This window comes from Oreochromis niloticus, linkage group LG4 (genome assembly GCF_001858045.2).
Source record: "Oreochromis niloticus isolate F11D_XX linkage group LG4, O_niloticus_UMD_NMBU, whole genome shotgun sequence".
Classification (NCBI taxonomy): domain Eukaryota; kingdom Metazoa; phylum Chordata; class Actinopteri; order Cichliformes; family Cichlidae; genus Oreochromis; species Oreochromis niloticus.
The window spans coordinates 12,178,009-12,198,303 of record NC_031969.2 but is presented as its reverse complement, the minus strand read 5'-3'; the positions used below and the strand labels follow the sequence as shown (position 1 = coordinate 12,198,303).

The 20,295-nt window shown below is 40.7% G+C and overlaps 1 protein-coding gene across 2 annotated transcripts in view; it reads left to right on the top strand.

The window, feature by feature from the left end:
- Nucleotides 1-10,767, top strand: part of cacng3b (calcium channel, voltage-dependent, gamma subunit 3b) — a 39,001-nt gene extending 28,234 nt beyond the window's left edge. For both annotated transcript variants that reach the window (XM_003454944.5, XM_025906855.1), the window contains one exon: nt 1,338-10,767. In XM_003454944.5, coding sequence (XP_003454992.2) covers nt 1,338-1,849 — 512 coding nt within the window. In that variant the 3' untranslated portion in view covers nt 1,850-10,767. The remainder of the gene's footprint in view (nt 1-1,337) is intronic.
- The last annotated feature ends 9,528 nt before the right edge of the window (nt 10,768-20,295 follow it).

Here is a 20,295-nt window from a genome sequence, read left to right as displayed (position 1 = left end):
AACACAGTACAGCCTCATGCAGTGGCACAAAATGACAACACAATAGCCAACAAAAACATTATAAATAATAGATATCCCACAGTAGCTTCACCACACACCGTGCTTTAATAAATGAAGATTAACAGACAAAAATCACTATAAAAAAGGGTGTGGTGTTGTAAGTTAAGATACAAAATGTTGTTTACAAAGTTCATGCACTAACAGATAAATGGAACTGGACCTGTTTGAGTGTCCACATGATCTGATTCGTTTCCTCTGATTGGCGGTGCTGTAAACATAGTTGTTTTGGTTGATAAAGGGAAGGGACATTTAGAGTTCGGGTTTTTTAAGCCAACAAACCGTGTTTTAGAAGAGCCTCAGTTACTGAGGTTTCGAAATTAAACTATTCAATTACTGCACACTGCTCACTAGAGCCTGACCAATTTATCGATGGGCTGAAACTATCGGCTGATCAGCTATTTCTTTTTCTAGCGGTATCTGTTATTTACAATGGCTGATGTGGCACAGTTTGTCCACCAGAGGGCAACTTCCCTGTTGACCACATGTGTTGGAACGCCACCAACACAAAAAAGCTTATCTGAGCAGAGGGTAAACAAGTAAATAAATAACTATACATATCAAATAGTGAAATCTGATTATGTTGTGTGCCTGAAAGAAAAAAAATACATTAGATGATATATCTGGCGGCAGGCAGGTTTTGAACCCAATATTTCTAGAACTCATAGGATCAAAATACCAAAACACAAAACTCAGGAAAGGCAAAAGCCAGGAACTTCCAACCAAGAACTATAGAAGAAACACAGGACACACAACACAAGGGAGGACACAATAAAGAAGCAAGCAAACTGAGGGTTTAAGAGGAGACGAGGGCGGATTGGGGAAAAGACACAGCTGAACTGAATCTAACCAATTAGACAAGTGGAAGGAAAAATGAATTTAACACACACAGGACAAGAGTCTGTCAAAATAAAACAGGAAGTAAAAGACCATAGGAACAGAAATGCAGAGTTTACACAACGAGAGAAAAGTGAACAAACGCGGAGAAAGGACAGACTTCACACAGGAAACACCGAGACGAGGACAGGCTGGACAGAAAAGGGAACTAACCTCATCAACCAAGAAAGCAAGAACTAGAAACAAAGACAAAAACTAATACTATATTCAAAAGACTAAATAAGTTAACATAAATCAGTTCACAAACCCAGAAATAAATCATGAACGCTCTAAACCTTGGGTCCAATACACAGGTACCATGACCGTCTCTTAGTATACTGTAGTTGTGTTATTTTTGTTAGTTTGTGGCTCTCACAGTTTCTCTTTCTTTATGTCTGTCCCAGGCCTCAGTAACATCATTGGAATTATTGTCTATATCTCAGCCAACTCTGGCGACCCAGGCCAGAGTGACAGCAAGAAGTCCTACTCCTATGGCTGGTCTTTTTACTTCGGCGCCCTCTCCTTCATTATGGCGGAAATGGTGGGTGTGCTGGCTGTGCACATGTTCATTGAGAAGCACCGCAAGCTCCGGGCCAAGTCCCGCACTGAGCTCATCAAGAAGTCCGCCTTTAGCCGCATCCCCTCCTATCGCTACCGTTTCCGGCGCCGCTCCAGCGTTCGCTCTTCAGAGGCTCCCAGCCGCGATGCCTCGCCACTGGGGAAAGGTGGCTACACAGGGCCAGCCGCCTCCGAGATGCCGATGTACACGCTAAACCCACGAGAGGCCGGCAATGCCGGCAGCAAACCTGTTGGCGGTTTAGGCGGGCTGCTTAACTCGGAGAGGGATTTCCTCCAGAGCAGCACGCTCACTAAAGACTACAGCAAGGACCCCAACCGCAGAACCACACCTGTCTGAGAGGTGCTGGCTACAGATATCGCCCCAATCACAGTATCAAAGAGGAGGAGGATGAGAAATACAGGGGGGAGTGCAAGCAAAAGCAGGGGACACACAGGGTTATGGGGTGGGAAGGGGGGGGTTGCTAAACTTCGACTGTGAACTGTGAACTTTTAGCCTTCGAACTGTGAATCCTGAGCCCTGTGAGAGTGCGTGTAGCAGGGTTGGTTTTAATAGAGAAGTTGTTCCCAGCCCCAGCACATATCACTGTAGTAATACTTGTAACTCCTTATATATCAAGGTACATTCGGTTTATGTTCATGAGTTTTATGTTCATAAATTGATTTTCAGGCTTTTTCCTCACAGGAGAAATGGGAAGTAGTGGAAATGTAAAATATATTAAGTGTTTTTTCTATTTGGGGCAACTTCTCTTTAAAAAAAACAACACAAAAAAAACAAAAGCGCCACAAAAAAACTCCAATGTGAATTTGAGGAGAAGAGGTGACAGACTTTGTGTGAACCTCTGTCCTCCTGACCTTTTGGATAGCAGCAGAGTCGGGTCAGGGAAGGGGAACGGCCTTAGAGCTCCCAGCTGACCCTCTGATTACAGTAAACGTGAAGACGTCAGCACCTCGTCGTGGGTTCTGATTCCTTTTCAGTTCAGCTAGATTCAAATTATAAACTGAAGATCGGTTTGCCCATTTAAACCAGTGCATTTGTGGAAGCAGTTATCATTTTCTATACATTTTGTATATAAACTTTCATACTGATCGATCAGAAAGCTCGCTTCACGACTGAACTGAAAATGAATTGAGCTCTTCCCTGGTCACATTTTCCCCTCATCGCTCTGATTCCAGGTCAGTGGTTAAACCTGCCAGGCGGTTTCAATGAGTAAAGAAGAAACCGCGGATTAGCTGTTGCAGGCTGGGTAGAAAAGGTCTGACTCAACAACCTAAAGAATCTCTTATAGATGGTAACGTAAGATCCATTGGTGCTTCCTTCTGTTTTTTCTGCCACTTCTTGATTTATTTATTTTTTCACCTAAAACCTAAAAAGAGGTGGTCTGTCTGCCAAGCTGTCTGTCTGCGTCCATGTGTCACCTCTCACCTTTTTCTGTGTAGCCACACCTCCACACATCCTCTCACCTTGCCCACCCTCTCCACTAGATTTAGCTCCTGTCTTCCATTGGTGGTGTTTTTGGAGACTAGTTAGGTTTTCTGGAGGTTGTTGTTTCAGGGTACTGTGGAGGGGAGACCGCTGAGCTGTGAATAGGCTTTAAGGCAGCACCGTTTGTTTGCCCACTACCTCTTGGTGAACACATTTCTGATTTAATATTAAAACCTGTCAGATTTACAGCCGCAGGAGTAAACACAGGCTAAAGTAGACGTCTCCAATAGGAGGAAACTGTCCGTATGTAGCACACAAATTAAGGAGCGGGAGATGGAATTGGAGGATATCCAATTGTATTATTTAAGATGTTACTAAGTCACTCACAGCCTCCTCACTGCTCTTCATCTCCACTGCTCACACACATTCTGGCTGACAAACTAGTTACTTACTCCACTGCCACCTCTCCAGCCTTAAAACAGGACCAGTGTCAAATACTGCTGCGATCCACGCATCGAGGCACCGGAGGACACTTTGTGTGCATCTGACTGAGCAGCAGTGTTTGGACGCCTTTCAGACTAATGGCCTTTACACACCGGACACGTAAAATTTGCACCAATATTTTGTTTGTTAAAAATACTCGCCTATTCTCAATGCAGGCGTTCACAGCTACCACATAATTTTGCAAGATGAATTTGCATTTAATTTATAGAATCAAGCACAATTTTTTCAGATGTTTTGCATACGAATTAACAGATCTGACCAATCAGACCACTGCATGTAGCAACAAGTGCGCTTGTAGCTCAAACGCACTTACTTCATGAACATACTGAAACACAAGTACTGAACACACACATAAAAATAAATAGTAATAACAAAACAATAGTGTTTCTTTTCAGACATAGAGCTAGATGGTGCTCCAGGTCAGTCGACTCTGAAATAATTTCCCTCAGATGTGGGAAGAGCTCAGACTGCCCTGCTGACATCCTGAAATATGTACGACAGCAGTCGTGATAAAGATTCAACTCCTGCTGCTGCCTTCTCGTGAGAATTGAATGAACCCAGAATCTCTGCTTCTTTCCTTTCGTTGTTTAGAAACATCAGGACCAGTTCATTGTGGCTTGATGCGTCTTTTTTGAGGACATTTTTTGCAAAATCGGTGTGCATATACGTAACACAACAAATTCGCATCTGAAAAATCTAGAATTTCATTTTGGGTTTTTTGCAGCATGGTCGGTGTGTAATGGCCTTACTTTTCTGCAGGAAAAGCAGCACAAAAAACTACTGTGATAAAGCCCCTGATCTACTACTAAATGCCTAATATTTACACAGTCAGTCCACCTGGTTTCCCAACAATCTAATGCTGCATCTGTGCATTTGTAAGCAGTGGCAACTACTGTCATTCTGAAGTATTCCAGCTTTTTAGTAAAAGGAGGCATATTCTAAAACATTAAGAAAACAAGCTGAATTATTCACTTTACTCAGTAACTTTCTATCTCACGACACGAGGCGACAGGATTTGACACTGTGAGAAAAAAGGCAACACAGCCATAAAATCTACAGAGAGGAGACAGGAAGGGTTGTGAAACCTGAGCATGAGTATCTAGTCACACCATTTTTCTCAACCTGTTTCTGGGACTGTGAGTAACAAGTAAGTGTGAAACTCAAAAGAGGAAAAAAAAAATGCTTTTTTTATTTTTTCAGTTGTTGTTCTTTTACCTTCCCATAAACAGCCATTGCACTGTTTTGTATAAAGTCGACATGAAACAACACCAACCCGACACTGTCAAGCTACTACTCTGACAGTCATTACTCTGATAATAAAATGTTTTAAACCTCGCACACACTGTTTAATTTATGATGCTGCTGTTTTATCTCCTGTCTCCGACGCCATAAAGGGAGCTTAAAGGGACAAACGTGCATTGCTACTGTCCTCTACATGTAAATATTAATTTTGCAACTGCAACTAGGGGCATCAGCTTTTGTCATGGGCTGTGAAAGGGAAAAAAAACCCTACTTTTCTCCAAGCAAGGGCTTTTAATTTTTAAAGGACAGGAGCACACAAGGGCTTTTTATGCTCAGCACTGCAGCAATTTCATTTTAAGGGTGTAACTTGGGAGGGAGGGGGAGAAAAAGCAAAGTACATTTGCACAGAAACAATCGTTGTTGAACAAGCTAACCGCTAATACAGCGCGCTTTGTGTAAAAGAGAAGCTGAAGTAGAGGAAAATCAGACTACACTCTTCTACTCTGCTAGTTTTTTTGACTTAACTTTAGGTTAGATGAGTAATTTTGTGACGTAATTAGAGATAAAGACTATTGCCTTAAGCAAAGGTAGCATAATTAAGACTTATTTCAGTTGCTTAAGGTTCAAACATAAATTAGCGAAATATGCCTGGTGCCAAATATTACTCCAGATGTTTTCTATGTATCACGACCTCCAGGTTAGCTTTAGGTTTGCAGCTGTAAGTACTCTTCTCCACGTAGGATTTACTGACTCAGCAGTAGCGGTAGCTTCGTAGCTCTCATCGGCTCAGACCTCGAGGGGTCTGCTTAGGGTCGAAGTTCAGAACTGCCATCCATGAGCCATGTCAGCGTTGACCATTCAAACCATGCATGCCATCACCATTTGCTTCCAGTGCTTACATTTGCTGTAGTCTCAAATGGCACCCTAATCTCTATACTCTGTAGGGATACTCGACTGCTACACAAAAGACGCCTTACAAGGGCGCGCGGGCCCGTTAGCCCGCGCTGTAATGATGTTTACTTCAGTAGAGCAAGGGTGCTTTTTGAGACTAGGCCGCTGTCTATCTCTTCTTCATAAAGCTTTGATACTCTGATATATTATTAGTAAAAAAGAAATTATTCTATTCTATTCTAAAGGTGCCACTGTGCAGAGGATGATAAACTCTGTCACATATTGTAGTAATCTATTCATTGGGGCGGGGGCTGGGGAGGGTTGATCGCAGAGGGGCGGAGTTGGGAAGCAGGGGTTGTAGTCTTTCTAATATTCTATTATTCTAGTTTCATTTTCTACTTTGATGTGATTGTGAGGTTGTGTTGTTTTAATCACATCTGAAGTTTCTGACAGGAGGGACATTAGGAGGAGTGGAGCACTCGGACGATCGCTCATGGACATAAACCTCACCTCGCCGGTGCCAGAGGTCACTTTACAATTTGCCAGCAGGACACTCAGCACTGCAGTGCACACACACACACACACACACACCACACACGGATACATGCATTCCAAGTAGCTATACATACAAATTCCTGTACTTTTGAGGACTTTTACCCAAAGCTTCAACACTAGTTTCTGTTGTTTGCACTTGCACAGGAGAAGACTGCCTCAGATAGCAGGCTACAAGCATCACTAAACCCTCCAGTTTCCCGAGTTTGGAAGACGTAACGACTGTTAATTAAAGAATAAAAACAGGGTTAAGAACTGTCCGATGCATTATTTAAAACCTGAAACAATGAAGCATCGACTTCCAGGAAAAATATGGTCGGAAAAACCCCCCCAGAATGATCGTGATCCAATCGTAGAACTCACGGCTATGTTAATAGCAAAAGTAAGGGTATTTAAACACGCACAAGAGAACTAAACAGCTGTGAAAAGCATGTATTAGTGAGGCTAGTTGGTGAATAAAAGGTTTCAGTTTGCTCAGAAGCATATAGATCGGACTCTGGAGGAATGGAAAAAGGTCATGTGGTCTGATGAGTCCAGATTTACCCCGTTACAGAGTGATTTATAAGATAGATCCAGCGTTTACTTTACATCTGGGGTTGTTTCAGTTGGTCTGATCTAGGTTCAGCAACCTTATGTGGCCCCCCCAAAAATGGGGGGTCATCTGACAACGTGATTAAAATGAATGACCAACAATGATTCCTTTCTTTCCTCACGGCACAGGCATGATGATCCAAGATGATTGATAATCTTTAGGATGTGCTGCAGAATCAAAACAAAACTGGACAGAAATAAACATTCGCATCATGTAAGCTCATCAAAATAATGCCATCATCATTAAAGGTAATCAGCTGATATCAGTTATGACCGAACAGTATAATGAAACTTTTGCACACTTAAACTTTAACTTGAAATAGAAATCGAAGCTTTGGGATTATTGGTCCTCATGAGTATAGGAGCACAAGAACACAGCACAACACGACGTAGCCTCGTTAATGATCACACACACACACATCATGCTCACAGCTTCAGCTTTGCCCGGTGTGGCGCAGAGAGAAATGTTCTGTTCTGGGGTAAAAAAAAACAAAACAACTATCACTGTGTCATATTTGGTGTTTCTTTGGAAGAAAAACGACAAACTGTTACCACTGCGTTGCTGTCGTGTCGCTCCTCGATGGGACTTCAGTACACTGAGCCAGCTAATCAACCACGGAGGACCAGAAAAAAAACTGTTTTGAAGGAGTAGTTCAGAGACAAACACTTGCTATAAGCACTCTACACTTTGCACTCGCAACACACACACCAACACACACTAACGCATTTAAGGTCACTGTGTGAGGAGGGCTTACAGGTGGAGTTATGTGCCTGCATGTTTGTGTGTGTAAATATTTACATTGTGCGTGTTTGTGTGCGTGTGTGCAGTTAGCCTCTCCTCACCCATGCACCCAGTGCCTGCCTGTCCTGCCTTCAGACAGCTCCAAGATCAGCCATGGGGCGTCCAGTATAACCTCCTCTGCATCCTCGCGACCTTTAATGGTTGGACCGGGATCAGTTTTAGAGCTAACTGCCCCGATCATTCCTCAGCAGACGCAGCCATACAAGCTAGTAGGACTGTTCTGGATTCAGTCGGCTCTGGCGGAAACATTTTTATTGTATTTTTTAATTTGGATCTTGTTTTTCTTACATTGCCGTCTCTGTCTGTGCAGCTGGTTTAGGATCAGCAGAGGGGGCTTGGGAATAGACTATGATCTATTGAGTCCCTAGTGACACCTGGTCTTGAATCAGCACGAGCTGATTTTGCCTGCTGTTCCTCGTGTTCCCAAATGTCCCATAAATTTGGGAAAACAAGCTGTGTGTTCGCTCTGAAAGACTGACTTGTAAAATTGTTAGGCTTTTTAAAATGTGTCCTTTAGGAAGTTTCACTCACCAGATTTCCTCCTCGAAATGATTTCACTTTAACTTCAAGCATTGTTGACGGCGGTGGCAGTTTATGGATTGCGGACAAGTTGTTGTTTTAAGTTTTCTAAACATAATCTATTGATAGATAAAGAATAGCAACCATTATTACAAGAATAATTTCAGCCTTGGTGACTATTAGGCCTGTTTTATTTTGGGGGGTTTGTGCCAACCTTTAGCCTTTTAGCAAGAGAGATTTTGTACCTGTCCTATATTTCACATGAATTATTTTGACAGGGAATACAGAGCGATTAAAATGTGCTTTTAACGGTTTTGCCTCAAGCCCTGCATTCAGACAGTGCTGTTTACGTAGTTCACAGAATATATCTGTGGCTGGCACGGTTGACTGACCAAGGATGAAAGGCCCAAAACAGTACCGTGTTTTACCAAGCTTGGAGAGTTTCGCAGGAATATTCAGGCTCCTTGCTTAAATTTCTTTTGAAAGTAGCAACAAAACATGTTTTTTTTCTTCCTGAACAAGTGAAATCAGACGGTGTCCTTAAACGAAAAGATTGTGACTGTTTTTACTGAGATTTACAAAAGACTCGCAGGGAAATATCGACAACATTTAATGTGACATACTTGTATTGGATTACTACACAGGTTTCTCTATGAGAAAGCCACGCCCCAAAGAGTCTAAATTGCCCTTGAGTTTTTACTGAGCCATGTTGTAATGGGTAGAGTCAGGCTACTCAGTGTATGAAACCAGTGTGACAGTGCCCTGGCTGTGGGCTTTTTGCCACATTAGCTGCATAACTCTGTGATTGGCAAAGCCGGTTAGTGCACTACTTCATTTCAGACTGTAAAAAACATTAAATCAACAGTTGCAATTAGATTTGCTTCATCCTTCAGGATTAAGTAAGTTATTTGTTACATAAGTAGCATACCCAGCAAACCATATACAGGACGTAAAATAGAGGTGTAGTAAAAGTAGTGGTCCAATGGACACATCTTCTCCTTGTCCACAGACTAGTATAACCGTAACCTTTTAAAAAGCCATTTGTACATCTAAAATCTGCCTCCTTTGTTGCACCCTGGACTTAATGCATCTGGCTGTTACAGCCATATTTACCCAGAGATCAGACCACTTCAATGTGACGTGAAAGTCTCACAAGAATGTCAAGAAATACTCAAGCAGACATAGTTAGCATCTCCAAGATGTCAACAAAAAACGCTAAGCAGTAGTTGTTTAACATCAAAATGTTTGCTGTGATAGCTTCACTTAGTGATTTAGTGCTCTTTAATTTACTGCAATGTTTAGCATTGTTGCTACAGATCAGCAAGGTAACATGCAGTTCTGCTGTTATTTAGTTCAACCCCACAGAAAGTGGCTAGCATGGCCGTAAACTGTTGTGCTGTGCCTCAAATTACACATTTCTGTTCTTTTAAGCTAATGTGTACTTAGCACACACACCAGTATTAATTGACAGATATTCCATGTGTTATAGCATGATTTAGTGTTTTGTTACCTTCTTGAATTCTGTAGAAGAATCTGAAGAATTTATTATTGCAGAAAAACGGAGACTAAAAAAAGCAGCAGCTAGTGATCCAGTATTTTTAATATAACTCTAAAAAGAAGAAGAAGTTACTTTCAGTTGCTCTTTTATTCACAGGGGTCTCCCACAGTGGGTTGTTTTTTATTTTTATGCCAGCTCCCTTTCCTAATCAACTCCATAAGGGACATGTGTCTCCTCCCAGGATCAAACCAGGGATTAAACCACTAGCAACACTAGCATCCTCACATTACGCTGGTAAGCAGATGGAAGTATCTGAACTGAGATACACCGACAGTTTTTGGTGGTAAATAAATGTAACCTGACTTTATCCATTTCAAACTGACCCGAGGACTGTTAGAAAAAAATGCCAGAGCACAAACTCAGGAGAAGAGTCTGATATTTTATTTAATTTTTTATGAATTTGTCAGTTAGTTTATTAATTTCTGAACAGAGCGACAAAATTTGCCACAAAGACAGAGCAAACAATCCAGAAATATTGTATGTTCATATGTATATTGTGAGTACGGCGGTGGCCAGCATAAAGTTGTTTTCAGGGAGTGTATCTTAGAGGCATTGTAGCATTTTGCTTCAAGATGAAGCAGTTGATGACTGTAAGGAGGACTAGTAACAATCAGCTGTTACTCTGTGTGTCTTTAGGGTTAACACTGGAGATTCTGGGTGTTTTCTTGCAGCAGTCATTAAAGTATAAAGTCAAATGTACAGCTGAAACTTCAAGTAGAAGTATAAAGTATAAAAAATACACTAAAAGCATGATGGTAATAGGTTTAAGTGTTAAAGATTGTGTAAATCAGTGTCAGCGGGCAGCTTTTTATCTTGCTCCATACCTCTGAGCCCTATCATGAGATAATTAGTCCTCTACAAACAAATATACACACACACATGCATGCAGAAACATGCTGGCACTCACATTTGTCTTTCTATACACAGGAACACTGACTGCATCATTCTCACACACACACACATACCAACAAACACACACACACATACACACAGATGCCAGCCATTTTCACTGTATACTTTATAATGTAAACCTCCAACTAACAGCAGTCTGACACGGACACATGCTGTGATTAAAAGCACACTTTTACTTACGTGGTATAAATATGATTACCTATATGAAGGATATTATATACATCATAATATTAGAAAATAAAGAGTCACCTTTTCAAAGTGCCTGTGGTGAGTTCATTTTGTTTTCGACTGTGTGTACCATGTGACTGTGATTTGCTGTTACATCCTGTTCTTTCTCCCCCACATGGACAATAATGTGGTTTTTACAGAAAGGAAGCTGATAATGTTTAAAATACCAACAAAGCAAATTGGATCAGATTCAAAAACACTGTTTCATGCTGCTTGTCTTTTATTGTGTTATATTTGCTGACAGTCTCCTGCATCTTGCACTCTGCATAGACGTCTTTACGTCTCTCCACTACACCCTGGATAAGGAATTGTGAAACGTTATTACTTCTATAATTATCATCAAAATATCTACCGTTAGCTCGCAACCATGAGTGGTGGAGGGATCTTTTAGAAACTTGCAGATGTTTAATGCTATACTCTGTTTAATCCACAGTGATTTTAAAAGTCACGTGTTTATAGGCTGGCTGTCGTGTGCCATAAACTTTCTAACCCCCCCCCCCCCCCCAAAAAAACATAGCTTTTATGAGCTCAGAACGGCTACACCATTTGGTTAGCTAGTTTCTGATACACACTAATGTGAAGATACTGGTAGAGTCTGCAAACTGCCCATTTTATCAAACACAGAATCGTAGAAGTTATGTCCTCACTCCATCACCTGAATCTCTCTGCAGAATTTCATTAGACTCACTTGTCTAAGGACTTATTAAAGTTTTTATGAATAATAAGCTCTGACTCGTCTTGGCTAACACGTGTTGCCCAAGGCACGTGATATCAAACTAGTCTCTTGTCCAAGGCCACAGGTTTATCCACAATGCTTGAACTGAGCCACTTAGCTTGGCAAGATCCAACCTGTGTCCATGGGTCACACCCACTAAAATGGCAGAAGCTATGTAGTCCAGTGGCTCCAATTTAAGCTAGCTTCTACTGACAGTAGCTAATTTCAGTCACAAGATGGCAGTAATTTACTGAATGGATGTAAACTGGCAATTCAGTTTTCCCATGTGCTACAGTCACTGGTTGCTTTAGAAACAAGTACTGCCCAGGTGGCTGGCAGTGGTTTGTGTAGGTTGCTAGCTCTCACTGGATGCAGAAAGAGCTGTAATTGCTTTGGTTGCTAGCATACAGCCACGGTTGCCAGTAATTTTTCATGTTAGTCTGCAAATATCCTCTACCCTACTAGCCATAGTACAACTTGATAAAGTGTGACACAAACTGAAACTGGAGGAGATTCACCTACAAAGGTTTTGAAGGAAAACAGTCTCACACTTTACACTGTTTCACTAAAGCTCAGAGAGTAACTGGACGCTGTTGTAGACAAGTCTGTCACTTCCATTCAAACTATGACCGCAGCAATATGCTAGTAATCATAAGAAGGTTTTTGCCTAGTTGGGGAATACAATTTTTTCCCTAACAACAGGTATTTGACTGGGGGCCTTATTCACTTATTCCAAACTGTCCCCGTGTTTGTCACATGTCCAAAGTGATTGACTAGTTAATGCCACATGGTTAGTGGTCACATGTCTACAACGCCTCAATAAGAGAACGTTTACTGGGCTGATCTTTTTTAATTGTTGTCTATTTTTATATATCAAACTGCCTTACTTGTTAATGCAAGCCAGTTTGATCACTTCTGTAACACACTCCCCTCTAAACGTGCACACATACACACACAGGACACATGAGATGTGTATCAGATGTGCTGTGTCAACCTTTCTGAATTGGCTTTCTGACAGATAAAGTCTCTGCTTATCTCCACAGCCACTGCACAGATGCCTGAATGATGGCGAGAAAGAGGAAGGGTGGGAGGAAGATGAGAGTTGAGAGGGGAAATGGGAGGGAGAGAGAAAAAGTTAATTAGGTGACTGGAGGATGTTTTTTGGGGTGTTTGAAGGTGAAAAAGAGAGAAATTCCTCTAGGACTGTATGAATACATGTGTGTGTATATCTATGGGAGGATAATACCCAAACAAGACCTGAAGGTCCTTGCTGACAGTCCAGTGAGGAAACTGGCCGAGATTCTGGAACCTGAACATCTTGGCAAATCATTTTCTACCTCCAAGTTGAGGTCAACCCAGATCATCTCCTCACACCGAGCACTGGAATTACAATCAATGTCTTTAGTTAACTCATTGTAGTCTTCTAATTTCACTTATTTTTTAAATGACTAAAGTTTCAAGAGAAAAATTTGTCCATTAGTCCTGTGTGATACTGCAAATTTTGGTATCGATCCTAGTAAATATGCACTGCACTTCAATGGTTTCAATCTTATTTAACTGACAGTAGTTTTTCTGTCAGGTTTGGTCGCGCTTCATCCACATCTACTCCGCTTACATGTGGGGTACCTCAAGGATCTATCCTTGGCCCAGTACTTTTTTCCCTTTACATGCTCCCATTAGATTCTATTTTCAAAAAAATATGGTATCTTATTTCACTGTTTTCCCAATGACTCTCAAATCTACTTTCCTCTTAAAAAAGAATTCTGCAGACTCTTTAAACGTTTTGCTAGACCGCTTTGATGACATGTTGGCATGGTTGGCATTACATTTTTTGAAATTAAATGATCAAAAAAACGACATTGTACTGTTTGGATCTTCTGACCCTCGTTTTTCTCTTAAGGTTGACCTGAAATCTGGAAAAGTTTTCAGCTTGTTTTTAAGTCCCTTAATGGATTACCTCCTTCGTACTTCTCTGATCTTTTAACAAAAAATACTCCAAGTAGAACTCTTCAGTCAGCTGATAAGTTGCTTCTGATTGTTCCTAGAGGCAGACTAAAACACAGTGGAGACCAGATCTTAAACTAAACTAAACTTTAATACAGTCTGCCTCTTCAAATTAGGATCTCTCCAACACTCGACATTTTTAAATATCGTCTGAAAACACATTTTTACTCCGTAGCTTTTAATCGTGACGGAGTTTTTGTTTTGTTCTCTTTGTGTGTGTGTGTTTTATTTTTCACTTTGTACAGCACTTTGGTCAACCTGTGTTGTTTTTAAATGTGCTTATAAATAAATTGATTGATTGATTGAAATATTGGGCCAATATTGCTGATACCAATACTGATACTTTAACCTATAAAAACCTGTAGACACTATTAAAGGTAGTGTGAAAGAATTCAGTGAGTGAATCTAATCAGCATCAAATTGACATCTGCTATCTTTGATGTAACCTAGTAGCAATACCCTACAAACAACCAGTCCAGCATAACTGTAACATTTATCACAATGCAAACTAACCAGTGCAGCTGCACTAAACTTACTTTATGTTTATGCAACTCTCAAATAAAACAAAATTTGTATAAAAAGTATAAGATGTTTCATAAAAACATCATCTATAGATCTAATATCTGATGTAAAAATACTAAAATGACTTATTTTATTTTATTACATATTAAAATTCCTGTATATAAAATTTCATTTGCAGTGCTTACCTTTTAAAATTACCTGTCTCCTTTAGATCTTTCTCCATTTGTCTCCGTGTGGCACATTAACGTTTCTCTCCCTGGGAAATACAGCAACTCTACATTTTGTTACACATTTTGTGAAACTGCACAGGAACACCTTGTGTTTGGTGATATTTGTTCCATTTGAAATTATCTGCAACTTAAAAAAAATGGTACTCTGTTTATACCCTCTCCTCCTCTGAGGCACTAGCTAGATTGCGAACTACCACAACCACAACTTACCTCTACACCATGAACGTATTACACGGAAGAGAAGGAAAGAGGGGATGCTGAAGATGGGCTCTCATTATCTTCTTATTTTTACTGAGCAAGTGTTTCCTTTTTGCAGCACACAAAAAAAAACCTCATTCAGTAATGACATTCATTACCCTCCCTATCAGATTAATAATTCATTAACTGAGTTAACAGTTCCAGATATTTCCATCCCACTTTAACCCTAAATATACCCAAAATAGTTGCCTCAGGCACATTTGCTGAGAACACAGAAGTCCCACCCATCTTCTGTTTAAACCTTCTGTTTGTGAAGAGCAGCCAATCAGAAGACAGCTAGCTTAAACAAAGAAGAGCTTAAACAGCTGTGTCAACACTAAAAAACAGGATACATAAAGATCATATATGAATTCTGGAAAATGGATTCTACTGTAACAGAATTAAATTATGGAGCTGAAAATTAACATAAAAGCTCCCTTTTAAGTTTACGTGGCTTATCCTTGTTTCTTCCTTGTGTCTTCAATGTGACTGACAGCTGTGAAATGATATAGTGCTTTACTTACAGCGCATGCTGTGTATTTACCCTAGTTTCTTATAGATGTCATATTATATAGCATCTAAATATAACTTGAAAGGAAGGCAGTAAGTATGTATGTAATACGCGGAGGAAGGCTTTAGCACAGAGTTTGGATTCACCACATAAATATTCATGACTCTGACGTCAAGAGATGGCACTCCACGTCTTGGTTTTATCGATTCAAATGGATGACGGGATTACGAGAGTCTCCGTGCCACACTAGGATTGAATGCCACTCTGCTTTTGTTCCTCCAAACTGCCTCCATATGAGCCTTTTTGTCAGCCTGTCACGCTGCTCATCTCCTCTGTTTCAAAGAGATGTTATGACCGTCACCTATGTTTCATTATTGCATTTTCTTTTTTCCTATTTTCATCTTGGCACAGTGTTTTTTTCCTCCTTCGTGATCCTCTCAGCTATTTTACCCCACTGCCACATTGTTCCGTTTTAAAACCCCACCCTCCCACTGAGCACAATGCTACTATCGTAATTGCTTTCTTCAGCTCCAGTAGCCCAATAACAGAAAATGCCCCCGTTATGCTAATAGCCCATAAAGACACTGAGCATTTGCCAGCAGGAGCCCCACATCAGATTATTTCATAGCGCAGTGGCAGTCAGTAGTGTCTTTCCTCCACACAACCTAAAAATAAAACAGAAATTTGTGACAAATATATTTTTTGTCTGAATACTGAAGGTTTCTGTACCAAGTTTTTGTTTAGTAATGTTCCAGACAAGTGCCGAACATCACACACAAGTACGAGTGTTTGTGAGTGAATGTTTGTGTGTTTGTGTCCCACTTGGGCACCCCTATAACAGCTGTTTGTGACTGAATGAGGCTCTGAGGGAGAATAGCTGCCAGCTTTGATGTCCTAATTATTTATCTCTCTGTCTGTCTGGTTGCCTGTTTGTCTGTCTCGATACATGCATCCAGTGACCGAGTGAGTGTTAATTCACTCGTGGACGAGTACTGAACTGACCTCACCCGCACTGTTGCACTTGTTATTTGAGCTCATATTTTCCATCCTGTGTTTTATACGGCACACCGGGAGCCACACCGGGCCACTTGAGTACAGTGAACTCATCGTCATGTTCAAGAAGCCAATTTGAGATGATTTGAGTTTTGTGATATGGTGTGTTATCCTGTTGACAACCAACATCATAAATTGGGTACACTGTGGTCATAAAGGGATGAACATGATCAGCAACAATACTTACATAGACAGTGGCATTTAAACAATGCTCAGTTGGTACTAAGGGCCCAAACTGTGAAGAAGAAACAAAGAAACAACCATGTCACATTCAAAGTCACTTAAATCACCTTTCTTCCACATTCTGATGGTTGCTTTGAATGTCAGCAGGTCGCCCTGGCTGTGGCTATATGCCTAGATACACTGAGTTCCTGCCATGTAATTGGCTGATTAGATATTTGTGTTAACAAGCAGTTGGACAGGTGTAGGTATAGTAATGTGTTCCATGTTCCAAATGTTACTCTGAAACTCAAAAATATCAATTATTTGCCCATAATAAGAGTCTGCAAGCAGCTTTGTAGAGCATTTACCTATGACATTATCTTTGCATTTAAAGATTAGCTTTGCAAACACTTGATTTTAAATCAAAATATTGTTTAAATTGACATTTTGACAGTGATTAAGTCAAAAGATTATCTTGAAAGGTTGTTTTACAGTATTTCCCAAATGAAACAAGTTTCAGCCTAGTGGCTCGAGGAAATGTCAGGGGATCATCACAAAGATGCATGTCTGCAACAAAGGTTGTTGTAACTCCTCCAGTAAATGCTGAGATAGTTCAGTTTGGTGTAAAGCATCAGAGTCCTGACACGAGCATCCCAAGAGCCAAGTGGCTATAATGGCTATCAATCCACCAAAATGCTTTTCTCAGTCATGTAATGTCAGTCCAGTGTTCGTAGACTGGCATCCAGCTTTAACTCGCGCTCAGCTGCAGACTGAGTGGGTAAATGCTGAGTTCTTGTGCACGAGAGACAATTCTGCTTTCAGAGAAGGTCAAGCTGTGAGTGAGGAGCACTCAGAGTCATTGTCACTGACAAAGAGTGCAGCCTCATATGTTCACATGTGTGTGTGTGTGTGCTGCTTGAGTGTAGTAACACTATGGCCATCTGAAGCGTGAGAAAAGGCTCAGAGCTGTGAGTTCTGCTCAAGCAGAAAGACAAGACAGCGAGAGGAGGAGAGGAGGAGGGGAGGAAAGCATCAACGGTTGAAGATATCGGTGGAGGGACGATTAGGAGAATCAATGATACCAAGGAACGAAAGAGGATGGCAAAAAAAGAAGAAACTGGTGCTTTTTTTGCACTTTGGTCCAAAGAGTCTGCTTTCTTTCCATCTGCAATAAGGCACAAAGCACAGGCCTTCTGTTATAGTGAGGATATAGAAAACAGATGAGTAACAAGGGATTAACTCCATGGAAACAATCAGAAATTCACCAATGCAAATAATTGCTGCTTTTTACCTGATTTAGTAAAGAGAATTAGAATTTTTTAGGTTCTGGACTGTTCACCAGCTAAAGCTCGACAATTTAGGGACTTCTCATTGGGCTTATCCCCCAAAATAAAAAATTACAGATAGCTTAGAAAGACTCATACCTTCCTATGTAAACAGGTAATTTGCAGTTTTTTATAACATCCATTATTTTTAACAATGCAATGTTTTTGTCATGAAACCTGAGCTTAGTTTAGACTTGTGCGTTGAGTCCATTAGCCCAGGTGAGTGGCCAACTCCATGCAGCAGTCGTCGCTGGGTTGATTCAGGTTAAGGCGTTTCCAGTTTCAAGACAACTTATACAATCAAAAAAGGGTTTTTCACACTCAGACCCTTTTATTTTATTAAAGTCATTAAACCCTCTACATGGAGCATTAGTTTGAATACAATGCAACTGCAATATATAAGATAAAAGGTTTATTTATACTAATAATAAACCAATGAGGAAAATATGCTTGGTATAAACTGAATGTGTACTATAAATATATGAATTTCATTTGACCACATTTTATTAAATGTAACATTTTACATTGTACTTTTGCAGCAAAATGACACGGCCAGTTTACATGTAATCACATTTGTTTTGACTGTAGACAAAAGAGGCAAGTTGGGCATCACATACTAAAAACACAGTATTATTCATTTTAATACATTTGAACCAAAGAAAATCTAGTCTTTGCTTGGCTTTGGTTAGTTTCATCAAGGCATTGGATACCCCTACCTGAGGTATGTCCTGTATTGTTTTAGGGGTTTCAGCCAGATATCTCTTTTGGAAATCTACCACAGTTTTCCATAAAGGCTGGAAGCAACAACAAACAGCTTTCCTGGCTCAAACCAGGACTCTGTCTGTCTGGTTGCCTGTACTTTAGTGTAACATTGGGGGAAATCATTATTGATAGGAAAAGCTGTAAAACATATGAAAGGTTAAAATTTATATGCCCTCATCACATTTTCCAAAGCCGTCTGGTGGGTCTTTGCAGGGCCGATTCTGACCTCGGGGCCTTATGTTTGACACCACTGCTCTAAGGCTTTAACTTAAACAACCAGGTCAGAAAGGAATAATCTGAAATTATACAATGAGATGAAAACCCCACGGTACTTTTCAAATTCGCCAAAGTGGTGTTTAAACTGTCAACAAGGGCTGGTGGCACACTCAGTCTCATTAGTGCTCACTTATCCACCAATCAGCTTTTCATCTCAGCCTATAAACAGACAGGCCATATGGTTACTATAGACCAGATGCATAATTATACATGTGACAAGAACCTATATAATGTATGTCAGACAGAAAAATTAGAACCTGCTGGCGTTCCAGCAACAATAAAAGTACTGATTGTGATACTTTGATGATTCACTGTATCTAACTATAATTTTTTGTCATGATTTCATCTAATGCTTCCTTTTCTTGTAGTTGAAATAGATTTCTGTACACAGACACTATAAACAAATTCATATTTAAATAAAACATATGCCTACAATTTAAATATGCATAATCACACACGCACATAAAGCAGAGGATATAATTGTTTCCAAGCAGCTCTTTGATGGCTGAGTCACTGAACATATCCTGTATTATATCACGATAAGAAGAACATCAGTTTAAAGGCAGCAGCTGTTTCCCTTTCATCCTCTCCCTCTCTTTTTTCCTTCTCCATCTCTCCATCCTCCCACTGCTTTCACAATGGTATGCTAAGCCAGGGAAGATAGGGCAAATCCCTCCTCTGAGCAGAGCAGGCTGGAGAGAAAGGAACAGAGCGAGAGGCTGAAGGAAGAAAGAGGACCGAGTGCAGAAGCACTCCTCTCTCATCGCTCCTTTCTCTGCCTTCATTTATCGGAGTCCAACCAATCAGCTTGCAGTCCAGCACTGTGTGTCGGTGCACGGCTGTCCCCTGCCACCAACCTGTGGCGATGATGTCACAGGCCCTGCTTCCTAAGCCATACTTGTTTCCTCAGTTCTTGGTTCCTCACCTCCTTCCTATTTACATCATTGCTGTTAGTGTTGCAGAACTAGTTTCGATTTTTTTTAAAGATTAGCTGAACCCTAAACATGAAACTGCAGTCACCAGCCAGTGAGCCTGTACATCCACACATTTTCTTAACAGCTTTTCCAATTCAGGGAGGGTGCTGGAGCCTCCCCCAGCTGTCACAAGCCCAGAGGCAGGAAACACCCTGTTCACCGGTATATCACAGAGCTAACACAGGGAAGCCTGGTGGACCCAGGACCATGCAAACACAGGGAAAGGAGGGGAAGGACAGGGCAATGGACTTTTTCACCAGACCGGAATTTTTAAGACAATCCTGGGCATTTAGAGGATGTCTGAGGAATGAAGGTGTACTGGTACTCATTTTCAAAAAGAAGGGTTATGTGCAGAGCTGTACAGAGGGCTAAAGCTAATGAGGTTCATGGGAAAGCGTTTTTGAAACTAGATTTAGACGATGGGTCACGATCAGTGAACAGAAATGTGGCTTCAGGCTGAAAAAGAGCACTACAGATGTGATGCTTTCTGTAACAGTGTTGATGGAGAAGAAGGAGCTCCACTATGGGAGACAGAGGGACATCGCAGGGTGAGTGGTTTGGAGACAAAGTTAAAGAGTGCAAAGAGGATAGTGGATGCACTGAAGAAGGGATATTGAATATGGAGCTGTCAGGCCAAAAACACCTTAAAATTTACATCTACTAACCATCTACTAAGAACAGCCGGAAACCAAAAAGTCACTAATTACAGAAATTAGACTAACTGAAATAGGAGACTTATACAAATAACACGGGGCAAAAAAGAACCATGTTTTTACTTTGACTGTTGCTC